This window comes from Castanea sativa, chromosome 12 (genome assembly GCF_040712315.1).
Source record: "Castanea sativa cultivar Marrone di Chiusa Pesio chromosome 12, ASM4071231v1".
Lineage (NCBI taxonomy): Eukaryota > Viridiplantae > Streptophyta > Magnoliopsida > Fagales > Fagaceae > Castanea > Castanea sativa.
Window position 1 is genome coordinate 35221320 of NC_134024.1, and position 23631 is coordinate 35244950.

The 23631-nt window shown below is 35.7% G+C and overlaps 1 protein-coding gene across 2 annotated transcripts; it reads left to right on the forward strand.

Annotated features, from left to right (window-relative positions):
- The first annotated feature begins 17718 nt into the window (after nt 1-17718).
- On the forward strand, nt 17719-22981 carry LOC142619022 (pentatricopeptide repeat-containing protein At1g03100, mitochondrial). 2 transcript variants are annotated; one of them, XM_075792095.1, is made up of 3 exons: nt 17719-17852; nt 19746-20170; nt 20384-22981. In XM_075792095.1, exon 3 carries the CDS (start codon nt 20438-20440, stop codon nt 22790-22792), a length of 2355 nt encoding a protein of 784 aa, XP_075648210.1. In that variant the 5' UTR covers nt 17719-17852; nt 19746-20170; nt 20384-20437; the 3' UTR covers nt 22793-22981. The 2 variants fall into 2 exon arrangements, with proteins under 2 accessions (XP_075648210.1, XP_075648211.1); XM_075792096.1 differs by having other exon boundaries at nt 19812-20170.
- Nucleotides 22982-23631: the final 650 nt, after the last annotated feature.

Genomic DNA, 23631 nt, shown 5'->3' on the forward strand with positions numbered 1-23631 from the left:
CCTGTGAAGCTTCAAATTCATTAACCCAATTGAACTCATCACATCAGACATGTTTAACCGACTTACAACCCCACAAAGCATGCATGATATCCTCAGGTTGTTTCCCACAATGGTTACACAATGGATCAACAAGGATTTTTCGCTTCATGAGATTGACTTTTTTTTTTTATACCAGTCAAAGGAAGTACATCTAATACAAATACAAATACAAAAAAAAAAAAAAAAAAAGGATTAAACCAGATACTGTTCATGGGCATTACAGTAGCCCTCTGAGCTACATACCGAACAAGATTAACCACTATAGGAGGCACACAAAACACGTTACAGTTTAGACCTTGAGAGATAAGAGAATTCAAATCAGCTAATCTGATGATATCAAGCCAATTTGATGCCTTTTCCTTCTTACAGACCAGAACTACATTCCTATTATCAGTCAAAAACAAAAGATGATGAAATCCATGATCCCTAGCTGTGATACCAGCAGCAACCATAGCTTCTAACAGGGCCTCCGTGGATGAAGTTGCCAAAATACTAGCTACACCAGAATAGACACAAACCCCTTTTATATTATTGGCATTATATGCAAAAGCTCTTTGATTTCTTCGACCCTTGGTAGTAGCAATCTTGATGATTAAATCCCATGGTCCTGCTGGAAATTGTTGGTGTTCTGCTATTGTTCGTGGCACAGTGGTTGTTGATGCTACATCTCTGCAGTCCTGAGTAGAATTGGAGAATGGCTTCTGTACCTGTAAGATAGTGATTGAGCCATTAGTATTACATCTAAAGGGTTAGGACAGATTCCTTGGTGGTTCACCCTGTTCCTATTGGTCCAAATGGACCATAGTGTAGTGAAAATAGCTTGAAGATAAGCCATTGACATATCATCCTTCCCTTTGTGATTAAAGATTACAGATTTTAGCCACTGATGGATGGATAAAGTGATAAAGTGAGAAGTGTGTATGGCTAGGGTTGAACCATGCCAAATGGCTCTAGCAAAAGGACACAACAGAAATACGTGAGTTGAAGATTCCTCCTCTGCATTACACATAGGGCATGAACTATTTGTAGTGATGCCTCTGATTTTTAAGGCAAGCAAGGTTGGCAGGCTGTCCTTCAGAATTTTCCTCACAAAGGTATTAATTTTTAAAGGAACCTGCACCTTCCACAAGATATTCCAAACTCCCCTCTGATCTTGCTCATTATGAGATGTACCTTCCCACTCCTTTAGTAGCAACTCATAAGCTAATTTGACTTGGTACTCCCCATTCTTAGCATGCTTCCATGGAACCTTGTCTTAAACAGAGCCAGTCTTGGATGTTGGGATTTGTAAGATTTCCATTGCTTGTTGATGAGGGTAAGTATTCCTAATCAAATCCACTTTCCAAGCCTTGGTGTTATGATCAATCAATTCTACCACTGCACGTGTAGGGAACCTCGGGTTGTTCAAATCCAAGTTGGGTGTATGGAACCAATCAGGATGATTGAGAGGGGTGTTGTATCCATATCCTACACACCATTTGCCTTCTCTCAAAACTTTACTCCCATGATTCCTAATATTTTTCCAAAACCAGGAATGACGTGGCTTATCTGAATGTTCTTGTATTGATCAAGTAGGATGATATTTGTAGGTTCTTGCCAATAGAGAATTAAGATGCTGATTGATTCTCCAGTATTGCTTAGCCAACATAGCTTGGTTCATAGGATGAAACTTCTTGAATCCAAGGCCTCCATATCTTCTTAGATGGTAGATCTTATCCCAATTGAGCATGTGAAGCTTTCTTTCTCCAAGTTCATGTCCCCACCAAAAGGCTCTAACAATGGAGTCCATTTTAGTACAAACTGATGAAAAATTACATGTTTGTATCGCATACAAAACATACGCAGCGGAAAATTAACGGATTTACTTCATTCGCAATTGATAACATGTACTATGTAAATTTTAGAATATAAGAATAAGAGAGTGTACCTTGGTGTGATAAATTTTAAAACAAAGATTAGAAGTACTCGGGAACACTTTTAATCTTCACTCTAATTCCACTAAAGCCCAAGAAGTGTGGTCTCTCAATCAGTTTCTATGAATTTGTTCAAAGGAGAATGAGAGTGTTCAGCACTCACATACACACAATTTCATGTTCATCATATTAAAATTCTGTATGTTTTTCTCCTTATAATTGATTATCTAATTGGGCTAACTTTTTGGACATTTCCAATTGGGCTCTAGTATGTGACTTGAAGTGGGACCAAAAGGGAACAAATAAGACACTAGCTCCAATGGGCCTTGGGTTTTTCTGTCAACTCTTGATAAGTAAAAAATTATCATTAATTATATTTAATACAACTATATAAATATAATTGCATTCTAGGCCTTATTAATAAATTATATCCCAAGACTTTATTGTACACGCAACCCCTTCATATAATATTTGAAGTAATACAAAGTCATAAATGTAGACTGTCACTTTGTAGATTACTACATCTTAATCCTTGAGTACCTGATTTAATCTTTTAAGTTATTCATCATATATTTATGAAATTCAATTTCATAAATATATACTTTAGTAACTATTTACTAAAGTAGTTAGGCCTAACATTCTGAATAACAAACTCATTAAACTTATCTCAAGGGAATATTTTGTATCTCCATTAAGAAACTATGAATTCCGTCTTGAGAATATATGTTTCATCAACACTAAGTGTGGTTGCCCAACATACTGAGGTTTTGACCGTAACTTTAAATTTCACTCTTGATATATCAAAGCAACCTACACTTCATGATCAGGTCCATTATTCTCTCAGGATTAAGAGTTCATGTAAATATAAGTCGTGAGATTTATTATTCAATTGAAAATCGTTAGGAGAATAATAAATATTACAACGGTCCAGTTCAATATGTCTTAACTCTTAAAACATATCAACATACTAACTAGAAGTCTCCACTTCTATGATCAAGACAAATCATCTTAGTTGATATGTTATAGTCTTTGCAGATGAAATGCCCAATTTCATCTCCGACTATGAACTACAATTCTGAATTTACAAAAAACTTGTGATTTATATCTTCTGTGACTTTTCACATAAATCACATACTATGCATCTCATCAACTATATGATAATGTCCAATATTCATGTTACAATTATTTTAAATTATAATAAAACAACTTTATTAATACAACATTAAGTCATACATAACATTATACAATAGGATTTAAGGGCACTAATCCTAACACAAACATACTTAAGCACCTTGAAGCAAGAGAATGTATACGAGGGTAAAGATTGCAGAATAGATTTAATAAGGGTAGCCCTTTCTGCCTGAGATAACAACCTTTCGTTCCATCCTTGTAGCTTAGAATTGAGTTTGTCAATAAGAAATTGAAAATCCACAATCCCATTTCCTTTCAACTTGAAATTGATTCCCAAGTATTTGCTAGGACATTGCATCAAATTAACTTGAAGATTGCCAGATTAACTGGAAGATTGCTAGCAATAGCTTCTTGAGTTTCCTTTGACATATTTGGAGAGCAAAAAAGATTAGATTTCCCCAAATTGATTTTCTTCCCAGAGATGTTAGAATATCAATCCAATATGCATTGCAAACTTCTTAAGTAGTGATTATCATTACTAAAAAACAGCAAGGAATCCTCAGCAAAAGGCAAATGAGTAAAGTAAAGACCCCTCCTACCCACTCTTACCCCTTGAATTCTCCTTGCGCTTTCAGCCTGTAATAAAGATATTGAAAGAATATTAGCACACAACAGAGATAGATAAGGGGATAAGGGATCTCTCTGTCTTAAACCTTGGGTAGGAACAAAGGTAGATGTTAAATTTCCATTCACCAAGAGGGTGTATCTGACAGAGGTTACACATTCCATAATCCATTGAACCCATTTAGTGTCAAATTTCATGACTATAAGCACTACCCTCAGAAAATTCCAATCCACTCTATTGCATGCCTTACTCATATCTATCTTTAAAGCTCTGAAACTATATTTCCTACCTTTCTTCTTTCTAAGTGTATTCATAATCTCAGGAGCTAAAAGGATATTATCAGATATATTCCTACCTTGAATAAAAGCATTTTAATAAGGGGATATAATGGAATCCATGAAGGGTTTCAATCTATTGACCAAAATATTTGAAATGACTTTGTAGAGCACATTGCATAGACTAATACGTCTGAAGAGAGACACCTCTTCGGGAATACTAATTTTGGGAATAAGGGTAATCAATGTATGATTAAGAGACCTCCCTAAGGAACCAAAATGGAAGATGGCCTGAATAGTATTGATTACATCAGGTTTGACAATATCCCAGAAGTGTTCGAAAGAAAAAAGTAGGGATTCCATCAAGGCCTGGGGCTTATGGGATCTCAATTGGAACACAGTGTCCTTTATCTCCTTATCAAAAATGGGGTTATTCAAACTACAAATTTGTTGATCAGATAAGCTAGAGAGTGGTAGACCTTGAAGCTCCTGGATTATATCATTTACACTTCTATTTGAATTGCCCTCAAAGTTCCTTTTGAAATGATTAGAAAGAATAGCTTCCACTTCCTCAAAATTATCAGTGAGGTTACCTTGCTCATCCCTAATATGAAGAATTCTATACTTGCCCCTTCTTAATTTCACTATAGTATGGAAGTACTTGGTGTTCCTAGCTAATTTTGTCTCCACGAGAAACATAATATTAGGTTTGTATTCAAGGGCCTTTTTTTGCATTAAAGAACTACAAAGGGTTTGCCCAAACCTCTGAAGTTCCAGCTGAATAGCCTCATGGTTGTTGGGGAAGTCGAGTAGGGTTAGCTTCCGAACACCCATTTGGATTCACCAAGGCAATCTCTTCAGGAGACATTTCACAAAGTATGAAGTAGGAACATGCATTAATAGAAGGGCGTGTGAAAGTATCTTCATTGGTGCATAATCCACACAAAAGCTTTTGTCTTAGATTCCTGCCCAATCTTCCCAGCTCCGAACCAATTCTTTTCTTTGATAATCCCCAGTTGTCTTCCAACCCTTCACCATAATAGAGACTTGAGATTAAACCTGGGTCAGAAGTAGCTGAATTGGGTGACTGTGGGGCTTGAATTGGCCTAGAAGCATTAGGGCCTAAGTTGGTAATATTCTCTAGTCCAGTGTCCAAACTAATAGTATGGGCTTGGGTTGTATCCCTCATAGTGTTAGCTAAAGTTTGGGCCCTAATAAGATTTTGGCCCACTAAGTGAGAGCTTCTAGTGCCTGGATTCAAGCTAGGGCCTCCAAAGTCAAATTGTAATCTGTCCCTATTCACAACATGAACCACAGATTGAACTAGAGGATTGGAAGCTTCATGAGTCTGGCTCCCTCCCTATGTACATAACCAATCAGGCTAATTCTCATTAAGCTTGTCCAAATTGAACATGGCAACAGTACCAGAATTACCATCTTTGGCAGAGGTTGAAACTGAAGTTTCCCATAGTTCCCCTATGATCAAAACACGACCTACTCCTTCAATCCACTCCCATCTAAGAGTAGAGTGTAAATGGGTAGCATTTGTATGTTGGTCAGACATAATAGGGGGATTTTGAAGGTTGGATTCCTATGCTTGTGTTACAAGTAACACATTATCTGGACTCAGAGATGGTGTATGTCACTAGTTTGGGTTTGCTCAAAAGAAGGGATTGGGGAATTGAAAGGTGTTGGTGGGATCTAATTGTTATCAAGAGATAGAGATAATATGGCTGAATTAAGAGTTGCCTGTTCAAGATTAGTTTGAGTTATAGTATTGGAAGATGGAATTGTAGTGTAGGGAAAAGTAGGTTGATTGGGGCTTGTATGTGGTTGAGACTGAGTTGGATGCTCCTTTGTCTGTTGTTGAGAGGTAGAGGGGGAATATGTGTAGGAGGTTTGGCCTGGTTTAGGGTTACTTAAGGGAGCATTGAACTGGTGTTCCTAGTCTAGGTCTCTGTACAGGGCCCTTGTAGTCCATCCTCTCTTCCTATTGAAGAAGGCCCGTAGCTCATTACTAAATTGAGGTTCCAAAGAATCAAAACCAAACTACACCTGGTGAATTCCCTAAATCCTTTGTCATTGCTTGATAAGCATTCTTTCAATCTCAACCATACTCTCACTGCATGGACCCCTAGTATGACCAATTATCCCACATCTGGTACAAAGCTTATGAACCCTTTCATACTTACATTGCACCCATGTCCTTGTTCCATCATCCAGCTTCAACATGAAACCTGCTAGCACATGCATCCAAGGATCTAACCGGACCTTTGCACGCAAGAACCTGATATTCCTTGGGATCCTATCCTCCCAATCTATGCGCTCAAAAAACCTAATCATATGTCCCATTCTCTCTGTCATTTCCGGGTATTGGTATTTTAATGGAAGCCCGTGAAATTGAACCCAAATAGAGACATAGTTAAGGTGTAATCTATTAAGAGCAGGATTGGGTCTCCATTTTTCAAGCACAAGCAAGGCACCATCCACGGCCTATGGACCTTCCTTACGCATATGCTCTAAATCATCCATTATATCAAAATATATTAAATAAAAGAAATAGTCTCGTCCTACAACCTTAACATCACCTCTGATTCTCCAGGCATCGTTGATTACCTGTTGTAAATAGTGGACTAAGAAATTTCTATAATCCAGAATAAAACCCATAGCACAATGACTCCAAAACTCTCTCTGCATGTTAACTTCATCCGAATCAGCTTCAATAACTAGGCCATGCCTTGCAAATAGAGCTTCATCATCTTCACTAGTTTGCGACAAAAGATTAGAATCATCAGTAAATGGGTCAGAGCTGATATCCGACCCACTACTTTTAGTCCCTCCAAATTCCCTTGGAAACCCACAGTCTCCCATAGTCGTTGGACCCGAATCAGGGATTGAACAAAGCAAAAAGGAAAACCAGTAGAAGAAAAGAAAAAAATGAAATAAAATTACAAGAAAAAAAATCAGTAAAGAGAAAAGTAGAGGGAAAAAGAAGTTATTAGGAAAATGATTTAAGTTTGTTTAGGCACAGACATAAGTAGAAAGGGGAACTTCGTCTAGGAGTCCTAAAAGTTAAGGCCAAAGCATTAAAAGGTAAGTGGTATAGTAACGAAAAGACATGATGGAGGCTAGAGAAATGATGTGTAGAGAAGTGAAATGATAGGGTAAAGAAATGGGTGCAAGAGGGGTAGAAAGGTGGTGTTGGCGTGGAAACCAAAAGAATTCTCCTGAAGAGAGAAGTGCTCTCCTAGTGAGATCGAAATTTGCAATTTGCAAATCCATAAGACTGACTTTAGTTGGCAAACTATTTGTGCAAGCCTCCATAAAAAATGCTTCACATTTCCAGGCACTTTTAGTTTCCAAATACCAGAACAAAACACCATGTTTGCTGCAGAACTTGAACTTAATGCCTCTCCCCTTGATGAATCCTCACACAATAGTTTATAACCCGACTTTATAGAGTAGCTTCCAATTTCGATTCCTTTCTAGCGGCCAATGCAAGTAATCTTGTTGAGACGAAATACACAACGGTATAGATTTTATGTTTCGGGCTTTAAAAGGAAGAAACTGCTCATCTATAATCCTTGTATTCCATCTGCCCAAACTGTCATCAAGCAGATGTGCTACCCGAGTCTCTCTGTCTAAAACCAAAGGTGGAGATGTCACACGTCCACCAGAATTTCTAGGTAGCCAGCAGTCTTAAAAAACCTGAATAGAACTCGATGATTTTTTAGCATCAAATATTGTACAATTTGGGAAGTATTTTGACTTAAACACGTGATAGAACATGGAATTTGTATAATGGATAAATCTCCATACTTGCTTTACCAACATTGTGTCATTGAATTTACTAAACTCCCTAAAGCCAAGGCCACCCTCTCGTTTTGGTTTACATAGAGTTTCCCAATTTTTCCAATGTATCTTCCTTCTTTCCCCTTGTTGTCTCCATTAGAATTTCCTTATCAACATTTCAATGTCCTTGCAAAGACCCACAATGAGTTTAAAACATCCCATGGCAAAGGTGGGGATAGCCTGAACTACCGCCTTCAACAACACCTCTTTTCCTACTTAAGATAGGAGTTTTTCCTTCCACCATTGTAGTTTACCCCACACTCTATCTTTAATGTAATTTAGTCCGGCTCTTCTATTTTTGCCAACCACCGCAGGAAGCCCAAAATACTTCTTGTACTGTTTTATCTCTGGTACACCAAGAAAATCCTTGATGAAATTTTTACCATCTCACTAACTGATTTTCCAAAGAAAAGAGTAGTCTTATCAAAATTAATCTTTTGTCCCAAAACTTTCTCATACACTATTAGAATTTCTTAGATTTTTTAAACTTCTCCTAAATAAGCTTGAAAAAATCGGAGGCTGTCATTACAAAAAAAAAAATGATATATTTTTGGCCCATCCCTACATAAAGAGAATATATGAATATACCCTTCTCTTACAAATGGCCTTTTCATGTGATGTACTTTTTTTAAAATAAAAAAAATATAAGCAAAAACGGAAAACCTACGGATGGGATGGGACTAAAATTTATAAAAGTGGTTTAAATTATAAAAAAGTAAAAATATGCTGAACTTTTAAAAATCTTGGACATGGCCGTGGGCCCAAAAAAAAAAGGTTGAGTTTGATATATTGAGTCTTTTGGCTAAATATTGCAAAAAATGGAGTTTTTTTGTTGTTATAGGCACTGTTCCAAGTTATTTAGGGAATTGAGGAAAGAGAGTGAATTTTGGTAACACCATTGCCGAAATTCTAACAAAAATATGAGAGAGAAAAAGAAAAAGTGTGAGAGAGAAATTTTGAATTTCGGTAATGGCATTACCGAAATTCCTTTTGCCCCAGCCCCTACCTGAGTGAGTCCAAAGTGCGTGAGTGCCGAAGCAAAAAGAAAATGTTTTATGGCAATCCCATTGCCAAAAATGGAGGGAAAAAGTAATAATAAAAAAAATTTGTGGCAATGGTATTGCCGAAATAGGGGGGGAAATTGTGGTAATGGTATTTTCGAAAATGGAGGGAAAAAGTATAAAAAAAAAAAAAAGAATTGTAAATGGTATTGCCGAAATAGGGAGAAAAAGAAAAAAAAATTTGTGGCAATGGTATTGCCAAAAATGGAGGGAAAAAGTTTTAAAAAAAATTGTGGCAATAGTATTGTCGAAAATGGAGGGAAAAAGTAAAAAAAAAAAAAAAAAAAAAAGAATTGTGGCAATGCCATGGCCGAAAATGGGGGGAAAAAAGTAAAAAAAAAAAAAAAAAAACCAATTGTGGCAATGGTATTGCTGAAATAGAGGGGGAAAAACTAAGGTACCATCTGAAACAAATTCAAGTACACTGAGTGCTTGATTCTTATTCTAAAAAAGTACATAGATTCTAAAAAGTACATAAAAGAAAGTTATAGAAGAAAAAAAATGATTGATGTGTATTGTAAATAGAAAAAAAAAACTGAGATTTTTGCAGAGATTCTTTGCAGTGGCATTGCCAAAATAGAAGGAAAAAAAAGTACGTTCACAACATTTTTATTTTTACAATATTTTTATAACAAATTATAAGTGGTTAGTTGTTGCTGGTTCAAATTTAAACCTAACGCTAAGATACTTTTTTGCCTGAATAATAACAACTAGTAACAATCTGCCACTTATAATTTGTTGCGAAGATATTGTCCAAATAAAAAAAATATATAGTAAACATATTCTTATCTTTCAGTAGTTTTTTTTACCTGGTTTGTGTATATGTCATGTTCTTTCATTTCATATTGTAAAAGTACCTGTGAAGGGTCAATCAACCAATCAATTCACCTCTTCCTTAGCTACCTGAAAAGATTCCATTCATCCTTTCCAATAAAACCATCTTCAGAGATTCTTATTCTTTTTACTTTTTATGGCTTCCCTATGACAAATGATTGTTTTTTATCTTTTTATTTCACCTCTTTCTAATAAAAGGCAAATGCCCTTCCTGAAGCCTCTTTACAAAGTTGCTCTTTTTGTCGTTTTGCAGACTGTGTTGTATTTGGTAAATTTTTATTAGTACAGTTTAAAGTACATAGATATTCTTATCCATGCATGGAAGAAATTTATGGAAGAAAAAATGATTGATGTGCATGGTGTAAACAAAAAAAAAATAAAAAAACTGATAATTTTGCAGAGATTCTTTGTAGGATTTGCAGAGATTTATAAATGATTGATGTGCACTGTAAACAAAAAAAACAAAGACACTTTGAGATTTTTTTCAGAGATGATCATTGTTGTATTTGGTCAATTTCTATTAGTATAATTTAAAATCTAAGAATTTAACGTATACCAAACTTGCATCCTATTTAAACATCACCAATATTACTTTAGTTTCCACGTTTCTTATTTTCCACTCTTTTCCCCCTAAAAATTCTATCAGCCTTCTTCTCCACTCTTATTCCCCTCATAATTTTATCAACCATTTTCAATTCATGCGTACCATACATTCTACAAACAACTATAAGGAACACCACTTGCAAATATATATCCGTCTTTATCATTGTACAAGGTGAGTTACATCTCTTTAATTAGTTACTTTTCTTTTTATATATTCATATTGATATGTTTTAGGGGCATAGCTAAGCATGAAAATTTTGTTTTTGTTAAATTATTTGTTCATGAAAATCTTGTTTTTGTATTATGTGTTTTGCAACGAGAACTAATTTGTATGATATGTTTTAAATTGTGGGTCTTGCCTAAAATTTCATATAGCAAAAATATATTTCAAAATTGACATAAATTTTCCTTAAATAAATTCTTACTTTGTTAGCCTAAAATATACATGTATGCTATAAGAAAACCCCCCCCAAAAAAAAGGTTAGTATATGACCATAAATCAAAAATCTAAGTTTTAGGTATAATAATAATAATGAAAATTATACGATATTAGAAATATTTATCTATTATCGTAATAATACATGAGAAATATAATCTGTCTTGTTTTAGAAAAACCAAAATGAAGAGCTACATAACTAGTAATTTACGTAACCATAATAGATCATTCTAAATAATTTTAACTTCTGTGATGGACAATAATAAATTATCATTGAACCAATCATCTTTAATAGAATTCTCTCAACTCTAACTATTTAAACATTGAATATTTTTAATAGATTACCTTCTTGTATTGCACATTGAATATTAATACTACTTTTATGTTTTAGTATGAATGGCAGAAAAGTTGTTTATTTTTCTTATCCATTCCGGTGGAATAATTAAATATGGCGAAAATGAGGCTTATTATGAAGGGTCACCTCCTTCTATGCTTTCATTAAGCAGGGGTGTGACATTTGAAGATATACGTGATAGAGTAGCATCCACGCTTCATATAAATAGAGAAGATTCAAAACTTACTATTTGGTATAAATTTCCTTTTCAATGTCATCCACATCTTGTGAATTACCAGCAAGTTTTGGTAGAAGATGATAATGGTGTCAATGCAATATTCGATATGTTAGGCTGCCAATGTGGTTTTGTAGGTGCAAAGTTGTACGTGGGTGTGGAGCCCATAAGAAGCCACCGAGATGTTTTTCCCATTCGATATGCCAACGAAGGACCGAGTGCATCGTTTAGTTATTCACATGGTGGGCACTTTCATGATCCATATGCCACTCATACTGGTCATTATTCTGAATATGTGGCTCATTCCCCAATCAACATTGGTGGTGCTAACTATCATGCTCCATATACCCATGTTGCAACTGAGGACCAACATGCTCCTTATCGGCCATGGATGCAAATAATCATTGTATGATGTCCAAACAATCTGCAATTTCAATAACAATAACTATGTTACAATCGATCAAGACAATAATATAACTAGTAAATTAACCATTGATACATTGTGACAACATATATTATCTGTCCATTATTATATGTGTTATGATTAGAACGGTGTGCACGTAGAACATGCGTTGGTGTGTGAGTAACGTTCGCTTGGTATCCCACCTATACACAATTAATGATTGCCACTGATTTTAGGGTTTGGAAGTATCCAGAATAAACACTATACTATACAATACTGTATAGAAATAGAAAGTAAACATTATACTTGCAACCGTATCGGTCGTCACTATTTAAAATTATTGGAATTATTGGAATTGGGGTCAGATATGGAAGATACTCCCACGCCCATAATTATAATATGAAAATAGGACCTGCAACCTCCGTGCTTTTTTTAATAGCAGCAGTACACAACTCTTTATAAAGGAAAGCAAGTGTGGCACTACCCCAGCTATATTCCCCAGTTACATCAAAGTCCTTTAATAGCTTGAGAAAGCAGCAATGTAATTTATTTTGGCTCTTATTTCCAAATAGTAAAGCCAAAACCTGGAACATGTATGCCCTAGCATACTGTTGGGTTGTTACAGCATTGGCACCCTCTAGTAGGTTTGAGAATGTATTCCTTACCCAAGTTATTTTAAGGCCACCATATGCCAATGCATTTTCAGGTGGTGTCACTCCAAGTAAATACTGACAAACTGCTCCCCATTCCAAATTAGTTGGCCCGCACACTGCATTGTCATCAATAGGCAATCCTGTGATGATTGCTATATCCTGTAGAGTGATGGACATTTCACAATTAGGTAGGTGAAATGTATGGGTTTCAGATCGCCACTGCTCCACCAAAGAAGTGATAAGACTCCAGTCAATATCTATATGTGGTAGGCGGGTAACACGGTATAGTATACATTGATGCAAATATGGGGTGATACGCTCGCCTAACTGCGGGGGGGAAGGGGGTGCAAATGGTTGGGGTCGCACTCGTAAAGTGGAAACCTGATTTTTTTTTTTTTTAAATGTACAATGCTATATTGCTAATGTTGAAATTATTTTCATGCAAATTGAATAATTGTAGATATTATTAGGATATTAATAAATTTTGATCTCGCAACATACACTGCCTTCCATTGCATCATTAGAAATGTGAAATTGTTGTTGGGTTAGCAGAGAATGATTGAATGGCCTAGGCTCCAGTTCAAATATATCTTACATTAAATGCTACAATGAGTTAAATCATATCTGAAAATGCGTTTTCACAGGATCTTTAATATATAAATACCGAGATTAAAAAATTACAATATTTGAAGGTACATTTTTTACAAACCATCTATATAAAAAATTGCAAACTAAGCAAATAATTTCCAATTAAATTAGGAGGCTAAGAAGCTTACTACAATTGCAATACAAAGTGAAGGAATGTAGGAATTATAAAGTGATACTTGCAAGAAAAGAAAGAAAGAACAAAAAAAAAACATAATTAGATAATCATAAATATCTTCTAAAAACAAAAGAACAATAAAAAAAAATAACATTAATATAACCATATATAAAGCATATAATTAATTTTTATACCAACTAAAATTTAAAGAAAAAGAAACACAAATGTACGATTTATTGTACTGAATAAAAATAAAAATAATACACATACATATCTTTATTATAAACCAACAAACATATTATGTAATATATTTTTTCCAAGTAATAGATGTAATACTTGATAATAACAAAGTAAAATTGATTATAAAAAGATCACAATAGTACAATTTATTACAATTTTTGTGGTCATATACTAATAATAGCAATAAATAATATTAAATAATTTCAAAATTAACAAAACACATACATAAATTTAATTAGAGAGTTGAGATGCTTATCACAATTGTGATACCAACTGAAAGAGTGAGAATTATAGAGTGATACTTGCAAAAAAAATAAAGCACAATTACATAATAATAAATAAACACAAAATAACAACAATACTAAAAATGTTTGTAGTCCTAACCATAAAAAAATCATTAATCTAAAATTTGAATAAAAACAACAACAACAACAACAATAATCATAATTGCTGAAGCAAAAAGCAAAAAAACTTACATTAACCAAAAAACTTACAATCCTTAGTTGTGCACGCTGAAGCAAAACAGAAGAATAACTGAACAATTGGAAGAGATGCAAAGTAGAAGTGTAAGTTTGTGAGGAGACTTCAGGAAGGAGACTTACCTCTTATTATAAAGAGGTGAAATAAAAAGACAACAATCACTTGTCACGGGGAGGCCATAAAAAGTAAAAAGAATCTCTTTAGGCCTCGTTTGGGAGGAAGGAATGGAATAGAATGGAAATGAATAAAAAGAATAATTTTAGAATATTCTTTCCTTTCCTTGTTTGGGAATTTTAATAGAGGGAATGGAAAGTCCATTCCCTTGTTTGGGAATTTAAGTGGGATGGAATGGAATGTGTAGGAAGGAACACTCATTCCTCTCTATTCCTTTAAGGTCTCGTTTGGGAGGAAGGAATGGAATAGAATGGAAATGAATGAAAAGAATAATTTTACAATATTATTCCCTTCCCTTGTTTGGGAGTTTTAATGGAGGGAATGGAAAATTCATTCTCTTGTTTGGGAGTTTAAGTGGGGGGGAATGAAATGTGTAGGAAGGAACACTCATTCCTCTCTATTCCCTTAAAACTTCAAATTTTCATTCCCCCCGAAATTAAGAGGAATGGGAGGGACTGGAATTAGATTTAATGATTTTTTTACTAAAACTCCCAAAATACCCCTATATATTCAATTATTTATTTTAAAATAGGGGTCTAATAGTAATATTGTCATTAAATGATTCCATTCCATTCCCTCCATATTACTCCCAAATAACATTACTTACATTCCATTCATTTTCATTCCTTTCCATTCCTTTATTTTTAGAACATTCAATCAAGATTACTTAATTCCATTCTATTCTATTCTTTTCCATTCCTTTTCCTTACTTAAATACATTCTATTCTATTCCATTCATTTCCATTCCCTTATAATCATTCTATTCCATTCCATTCCATTCTCTAATGAACTCCCAAACGGAGTCTAGAACTTCAAATTTTCATTCCCCCCGAAATTGGGAGGAATGGGAGGGAATAGAATTAGATTTAATGAATTTTTTACTAAAACTCCCAAAATACCCCTATATATTCAATCATTTATTTTAAAATAGCGGTCTAATAGTAATATTATCATTAAATGATTCTATTCCATTCCCTCCATATTACTCCCAAACAAGATTACTTACATTCTATTCATTTTCATTCCTTTATTTTAGAACATTCAATCAAGATTACTTAATTCCATTCCATTATTTTCCATTCATTTCCCTTACTTAAATACATTCTATTCCATTCCCTTATGATCATTCTATTCCATTCTCTAATGAACTCCCAAATGGAGCCTTAAGATGGTTTTATTGGGGAGGCCATAAAAAGTAAAAAGAATCTATGAAGATGGTTGTATTGGAAAGGATGAATGGAACAGTGCCTATAACAACAAAAAACTCAATTTTTAGCAATATTTAGCCAAAAGACTCTTGATATATATGTGTTTTTTTTTTAAGAAAATATATATACGTGTTTAAACATACATTTTTAATTTTTAATTAACATTATATATATTTTCATGTATTTAGGGGTGTGTCGGTTCGGTTTCGGTCAGTTTTCTAAGTTTTGGCCAACTGAAACCGAAATTTTCGGTTTGTGAAATTCTCAACCGAAGTAATTGGAAATCAATCGGTTTCGGTTGGATTTCGGTTTCGGTGGGTTTTTTCGGTTTCCTTATCATTTTTTTTATGACACTTATCATTTTTTTTTTCTAAGAAAGCAAAGAAAGAAAAAAAAAAACCCAAAATATAAAAAAGAGAGAAGAAATTGAAAAAATAAACAAACCCAGAATATAAACAACCAAGCACATGGGTTTTTTCAAAACCCTAACTTTATTTGCACATAAAAATTGAAAAAATAGCATTGATTCAATATTAAACAAACCCAGAATATTAAAAAGAGAGAGAAAACTATGGAGAAATTAAAGAGAGAGTGTGTGTCACTGTGACTCTGTGAAAATAAAAAGATTAGGCCGGCGTAGGGAGCCCGGCGTGTGGAGGCCGGTGTAAGAAGGCCGGCGTGTGGAGGCCGGTGCAGGAAGGTCGATGTGTGAAGGTGGCATGTGGAGGCATAGAGCGGTGAGAGGAGAGGAGGGGCTGAGGGCTGAACTCTGAAGAGTGGAGGCTTTTTTTTTTTTTTGAATATCTGAAGAGTAGAGGCTGTGAGGAAGAAAGTGGGCTATAGGTACTGGGTGGGGTTTTACCTTTTGCTTTTATAGTTAAAATAGATTTAAGTTTAATTAGGTTAATTAGATATCTAATTAGTAATTAGTTTAATTATACTTATTCTAAAAATAAAATGAATGAGTTTGGGTTTGAACTTAATAGATTAAAAGGGGAAAGGGCCGGATCTTTTTTTTTGTTTGTTTGATGTGAAAAAGGGCTAGATCTAATAAAAGAAAAAAAGAAAGGCCCAAATGGTTTTTAAAAAAAAAATGAAAAGGCAAGCCCAAATATGAAATATGTACAGAGGTGATGCCCAAATATAATATATTATATATTTTATGTAAAATATATTATAATATGTTCGGTTCGGTTTCGGTGTGTTCGGTGTATTCAAACTGGAAACCAAAACCAAACCGAAATTTTTAGTTTTTAAAAATTAAAAACCGAAACTAAACCGAACCGAAACTAAACTGAATTTTTTGCATCAATTCGGTTGGTTTCGGTCAATTTTTTCGGTTGGTCGGTTTTATGCACACTCCTACCCATAGTTTTAAAAACCGGACCGGCCCGGCCGGTCCGACCGGTTCAACCGGAAATTGGTCATAATCCGGTCCGGTTATGATAAATAACCGAAAAAGACTTAAAAACCGGAAATATTCAAAAACCGTCCGGTTCAACCGGAAGACCGAAAACCGGTGTGATTGAACCGGTTTTTCAAAATTGCTGAAACAGATCCGCTATGGAGCTTTTTTTGCAGTAAAAATCTTCTTTTTTCTCATATCTGCTAATGGTGATGACAGATTTTCGCAATAAAGTATTTTTTCTTAAGATTGGCTATGCTTGAAAGATAGAAAATGACTGAATATTCATGCTTGGCGTTGAAATTAGCATCTTGGAATAGTATCTACAGTCTACCGATCTTCAGTGAGAAAGAGAGGAATGAGAGGAACTGATGAGGTATTGCAGAGATAAACAATAGATCTAACTTCCTTTTTTTTTTAGAATAAAAAAGAGTAATATATACTCACTTTCCTTGTAACTGTGAAGAAATATTTGAAACAAATGCAAAGTGGAATAGATCTAACTTCCTAACAGATAGGGATGTGGATTCTGCGGAGGACATACTCACTGAAGACTGGAAAAATAAGGTCTCTTGATGGTAAGCAAAGTGGGGAGCGGAGACTTGCATTAGGGAAAAAAGAAGAAGAAGTAAACATGTGGCTAGGAGTTGGAGTGGGAAAGTGGATTGGTAAGAGTAATAAGTCAGTGACTTGTCTAGTCACCTGACTTTGTGTTTTTTTTTTTTTTAATTTAAATTTTCTTTAATAAATTAATAGTTAAAGTATACCTTCTTTAAAAAAAATGTTATATATTTGTATTTTTTTTAAAGGAAATATATTTATTACTATTGGTTGGTTAGTTTTAGTATATTAAAAAATTATTAATTATTTATATAATTTAAATAAATAATAATTAAATTATTTATGACGTCACCGGTTCAACCATCGGTTGGACCTCGGTCCGACCTAAAAACCGATATTTAGCCCCTCGACCGGTTTTTTCACCGTACCGGTTTTTAAAACCATGCTCCTACCCGTATTTTTTACCCAATTTCAAAAAAATACAAACGGACTATTACCAAACAGCCCTAAGTTTAGGGGTTTAGAAAACCCCCGAGACTGGAACCAGTCCGGTACCAGTACCAGTTTAACACATCAACTTGGTTCCGATACAAAGCGCACATGCTCATTACTCCGTCTCTCTCAGCTGTAAGCTCCTTCACTTCATTCTCTCTCTGCTCATTTATCATTTTGTGATTTTTTATTTTTTTTTTGGGTTTTGTTGATTTCGTGTATTTCATGTCCTAGGTTGTTGTCCTCTCCTTAGGATTGACATTTATTATAACATTTGTTTTGGTTCCTGTTGATTTTGCATTTGGGTGTTATGGGGTTTTGGTTTAAATGGCAAATGGGTTTTCTGGGAGATGTAAATTTTTTAAAGCTCTTTATGTTCCAACTTTCTTAGGTTGAACTGTTTATATCAAAGAAGTGTCAGTCAAAGAAACCTAAGATTGAAAATAGAAGATGATGGTTCTTTGGATTTTGCACGATTATGGGGTTTTGGTTTAAATGGCAAATGGGTTTTCTGAAACCTAATTTTTTTAAAGCTGTTTATGTTCCAACTTTCTTGGGTTAAAATGTTTATATCAAAGAAGTGTTAGTCTAAGAAATCTAAGATTTTATTTTTTATTTTTTGACAAGTAAGAAAGATGTATATTGAAAAAGCTACCTCATGAGAAAAAGCATGAGAAAAAAGCATAAGGCAAAACAAAGAGTACAAAAAAAGAAACTAACAGACAGAAAAAGCTAATTACAAAGGAGAGAACTAAGTCCCCAAGCCTTAGACCATTCAAAAAGAGAACCACTAAAAGAAGCAAGCAACTGGTCATTGGATTTGTCCATGTCCTCAAAAGTTCTCCAATTTCGCTCCCTCCAAATACACCACATTAGGCACAACAGAGCTAAATTCCAAATGCTAGAAGAGTGCTTTCCAAACCAATTCCAACAACCAAAAAGAGTATCTGTGACTGATCTTGGCAAGACCTAAGAAATCCCAAAAGATCTAAAAACCAAGCTCCACAATTGATAAGCTTTTTTACAATGGAGTAGCAAATGATCCACCGTCTCCCCATTACAACGACACATAATGCACCAGTCAACAAAATCAAGGCGTCTACCCTGCTAATTGTCGCCTGTAAGAATCTTATCCCAAGTTGCAATCCAAACAAAGAAAGAAACACGTTGAGGAGCCTTAACCTTCCAAATACCTTTCCAAGGAAAGATAATAGGCAAGGGACCTCGTAGCTTATTATAGAACGAGCGGATGTCAAAATCCCCATTCTTCGTCAACTTTCATCTCATATGGTCTCCATTCTCAGTTTTCGGTAATTTAGATCCCAAGGTACGAAGAAATTCATCCACAACACCCAACTCCTAATCATTTGGTTCCCTAATTAAACGAACATTCCAACTTCTCCGTGCCTCTATCCCCAACCGTTCAAGAGATGATGCCACAGATGCCTCTCTATTAGTAGCAATCCCATACACTACCGGGAAGGACAGTTGGAGTGGTAAATCCCCACACCACCGTTCTATCCAAAACTTCACTCTAAGATTGAAAATAGAAGATGCTGGTTCTTAGGATTTTTAGCTTGTAGATAAAATACTTGGCTTAGGGGATGCACAAAAGGTGAATTGTGTGCTATATGAGCGCTTTAATATCTGAGGTTTGCTTCTCAGGAGATCTAAGGGTCAAGTATGAAAGTGAGGCATCTTCTTTGAGGCTTGCCTCATTGTGTAATCCTGATAAGCTATTTAGGACTATTGTAGGGGAATTAATTTAATTGTTCAACTAAATAGAGGGTATACATTGTTATGTAATGCTTAATTTTCTGTATTTTGATTTTCATGTTACACATGCACTTGAATCCAAGACCTCACCCTCCCACTAGAACTTATAAGGGGATGGGGGTGCCAATTGAACTAGAGCTCTTTGGCTGTAAAGCTTAATTTTCTTGTTGATTATATTGCACTTGTTTTTATCTTTCTTCTTTTCAATTCTTGTTAATGTGCAATTATGGCCACATCTGCAATGTGATACAGAGTGATAAAAGAGGTCAAATTACTGACAGAGAAGTGGGTGATACCATTTGGAAGAATCTATTTCAGGGAAAGTTGATCTCTCTAGAAACAACAAAGTAAATTCAAGTAAATGAAGAGACACCAAGCGACGAGTGGGAGATGGGGAAATCAGATCTGAACATTATGCAAATCCTCTAGAAATCAGATCAAGGTGGCTAATGGGTTGCCACTTGCCAATCTGATTGTGGGATCCATGACTGATGGTGCAACATGGTGAAGAGAGAAATTTCTTTTGAAGTATCAATATATTATTTGGGTTCAGCTGTGTCGTGAAATTTATTTATTTTTGGCTGGGTGTGTATCAGACACATTGGTACCCGTATCCGACTGTTACCCGTGTCAGACACAGGCACTTTGCGAATTTTTGCTGTGTCTGTGCATCATAGGTAATGCCTTTCCCTTTCATTCTGCAATTTGAGATATCAATCTGTTCTTTTTTGTGTTTGTCATTGATTCTATACACTTGGTCACATGGCATGTCACTAGTTTTTATGTCCATGAATTACAAGTTAAAGTTGGCTATCTTTGATATTAAATGTCATATGTATGCTGCAGTTTTTTTAAGTCTGTGCATCTCATTAATGCTGTCCACGCTGCAGATATTGACCTGTTTCAGTACTAGAATCAAAGTCAGTGTTTGCTGTCTGGACAAGATGCTATCCATAAGAAAAATTAGCAATCAGATCACTGCAAGTTCTTCTGTTGTATATCTCTTACTTGCTGTGAGCAGTAGCAATGTAACTCAAGCATTCAGATGCCGACCTCAAGCTTGTTGGTGTTGCAGTTTGGCCCGCCATTTTGGTAGCTCCTATTTGACCTGCGTGGACATGCAAACTGTTGTCTTGGGATTACAGAATAAATTTTCCCATCAACCAAAGTCTTTTACAATGATGGCTGGAACAATATTGGTTCAAGCTCGAGACCCTGCTAAACTAAGTTTGGAGATACAAAATGCAATTGATGAACGTAGATTTAGTGATACATGGAAGTTATATGAACAGCACATGCAGATGGCAGGATTTCCTAGAAAATCTGTTGTGCACAAGCTCATAACCGGTTTTGCAGAAAGCCTTGATGTTCAATGGCTCGAGAAAGCTTATGGATTAGTAGAACAGGCTTTTGAGGAAGGTAAGCAGACCTTATTCGAAAAGGAGCCACTAATATATCTCTCTTTTTGTCTTGCCAAATCTGGATTACCGGTTCCTGCATCAACAATATTAAGAAAGTTGGTGGAACTGGAAGAATATCCCCCTGTTACAGCTTGGTCTGCAATTTTGGGCTACATGTCACAAACAGCTCCTGGGGCTTACCTTGCTACAGAGCTGGTTCTTGAGATAGGTTACTTGTTCCAAGATGATAGGGTAGATCCACGTAAAAAGAGCAATGCACCTTTGATTTCTATGAAACCTACTACTACTGCTGTCAACATTGCTTTGGCTGGGTGCCTTTTGTTTGGGACAACTAGGAAGGCAGAGCAGCTCCTTGACATGATACCTCGAGTTGGTGTCAAAGCCGATGCGAACTTGTTGATCACTATGGCACATATATATGAGAAAAATGGGCGAAGAGAAGAGCTAAAGAGGCTGCAAAGATATATTGATGAAGTTCATAACTTGAGTGACATTCAGTTTCGGCAGTTTTATAATTGTTTGCTTTCATGCCACTTAAAATTTGGTGATCTAGATTCTGCATCTAGCATGATTTTGGAAATGCTTCGAAAAGCAAAAGAAGCAAGAAATTCTCTTGCTGTAGCTACACTTGTATATGATGCTGCTGCAAGTGGGAAAAAATCTCTTCCTAGTTTCGCTTCAGGGCCAAGTTTGAGTCAGAGACAATTTGAGATTTTGGAGAAGAATATATTATTTCAATATGAAGAGTTCTCCAAGGACCGACATTTCTTAAAACTTGAGGCTGAAGCAAAGCGAGTGCTTGGTACTTTGTTAGCTAAGTTGCGGATGCAAGTTGAATTAATTACTACTGAACATGGAATTCTTCAACCAACTGAAATAATTTATGTGAAATTAGTTAAGGCTTTTCTAGAAGTTGGCAAGACCAAGGAGTTGGCAGAGTTTCTTATCAAGACGGAGAAGGAAGATTCCCCAGTTTCCAATGATAATTCAGTCTTGGCTCATGTTATCAACTCGTGCATCTCTCTTGGGTGGTTGGATCAGGCACATGACCTTATTGATGAGATGCGTTTGGCTGGGGTTCGAACTGGTTCTTCTGTATATTCCTCCCTCTTGAAAGCGTATTGCAAGGTAAACCGGGCAGGGGAAGTAGCTTCACTTTTACGAGATGCTCGTAAGGCTGGGATTCAACTAGATTCCAGCTGTTATGAGGCATTGATGAAATCTAGAGTGCTTCAAAAGGATACTCAGGGTGCCCTCCATCTATTCAAAGAGATGCAAGCGGCCAAAATACCACGCGCTAGTCATCAAGGTTTTGAGATGTTATTTAAGGGATGTGAAGAGGGTGGTGAGGCAGGGTTGATGGCAAAGCTTTTGCAGGAAATCAAGGAAGGGCAGAAAATTGATAGTGGAGTTCATGATTGGAACAATGTAATACACTTTTTTTGCAAGAAGAGGTTAATGCAGGATGCTGAGAAGGCTCTGAATAAGATGAGGAGTCTAGGGCATGCTCCAAATGCTCAAACATTTCATTCCATGGTTACTGGGTACGCTGCTATTGGAGGAAAATATGTGGAGGTGACAGAGTTGTGGGGTGAGATGAAGAGTCTTGCTTCTTCTACCTCAATGAAGTTTGATCAGGAACTCCTGGATTCTGTACTTTATACATTTGTCAGGGGTGGATTTTTTTTTCGAGCAAATGAAGTCGTGGAGATGATGGAAAAAGGGAACATGTTTGTTGATAAGTACAAATACCGAACTCTCTTCTTGAAGTACCATAAAACACTTTATAAGGGCAAAACTCCTAAAGTCCAGACGGAAGCCCAATTCAAAAAGAGAGAAGCAGGATTGGCTTTCAAGAAGTGGGTAGGCTTGTGCTGAGGAAATTCATGGCCTATTGCATGGCTTATTGGGCTATAATCTGATGAGATGTGACGTGATACAAATTTTCAAGCAAATCAAGATTGATGTAGCTATAGTTGGCAGCCTTGTAGGTTTATTGCCCTCCCTTTTGCATTAGCAATGGCATTTCCATCAAAATGAATGTAAATGTTATAAATGGGATCTGAAAAGAGGGGGTGGGGGGGTGGGGGTGGGGGGGGGGGTGGGGGAGGGGGAGAAAGCAAAGAGAGAAAGCAGCGGAGGAAAATTAAGTTACAGTGGAAAGCATGGTGTTGGTTGTCATTTAGAGAATTTGGAGGCAAAAAGTGGGCGCTGTCCTTTTGAAGATAAGATAGCTGATGTTACTTTTCACATCATTAGAAGAAGACATTAAAAGATTGTCCTGTTATTGGCTCAGTATTTTTGTGGGACTCAGATGTTTTCACACCTTCCTTGGTTCATGCCTTCAACCTAAATTCTCAGCTGCCTGCCTGGGATCTTGGGCAAAGGGTGAAAGCCTGATCTAGCAATATCCAGTGAGAGCGGACGGGCAATGCAGCTTGGAGGAAAAAAAATTCCAAATCTTAGCAAAAGTTACTCAAACTACTATTTCCTTTACATAAATTGAGTGAAAAAAGTAAATTTTAACTCTCTTATCATAAGAGATTGGAAGGCGTTTTTTCCCCTAACTGGCCGTTAGGATTAAATAAAGTACCTTTCGAGCACTTGACCCCTTGTTTAGGTGATAATTTAATGGTTGCTCTTTAGGCAATCCCAGGATTTGCAGCTGGTGAAACTTCTAAAAGTCTTGAAGGTGATGCAATTCATGCCTTTGTTAT

What these genes read in the sequence shown, in the direction of transcription:
- LOC142619022 (XM_075792095.1), top strand. Translation starts at nt 20,438, where the DNA reads ATGCTATCCATAAGAAAAATTAGCAATCAGATCACTGCAAGTTCTTCT.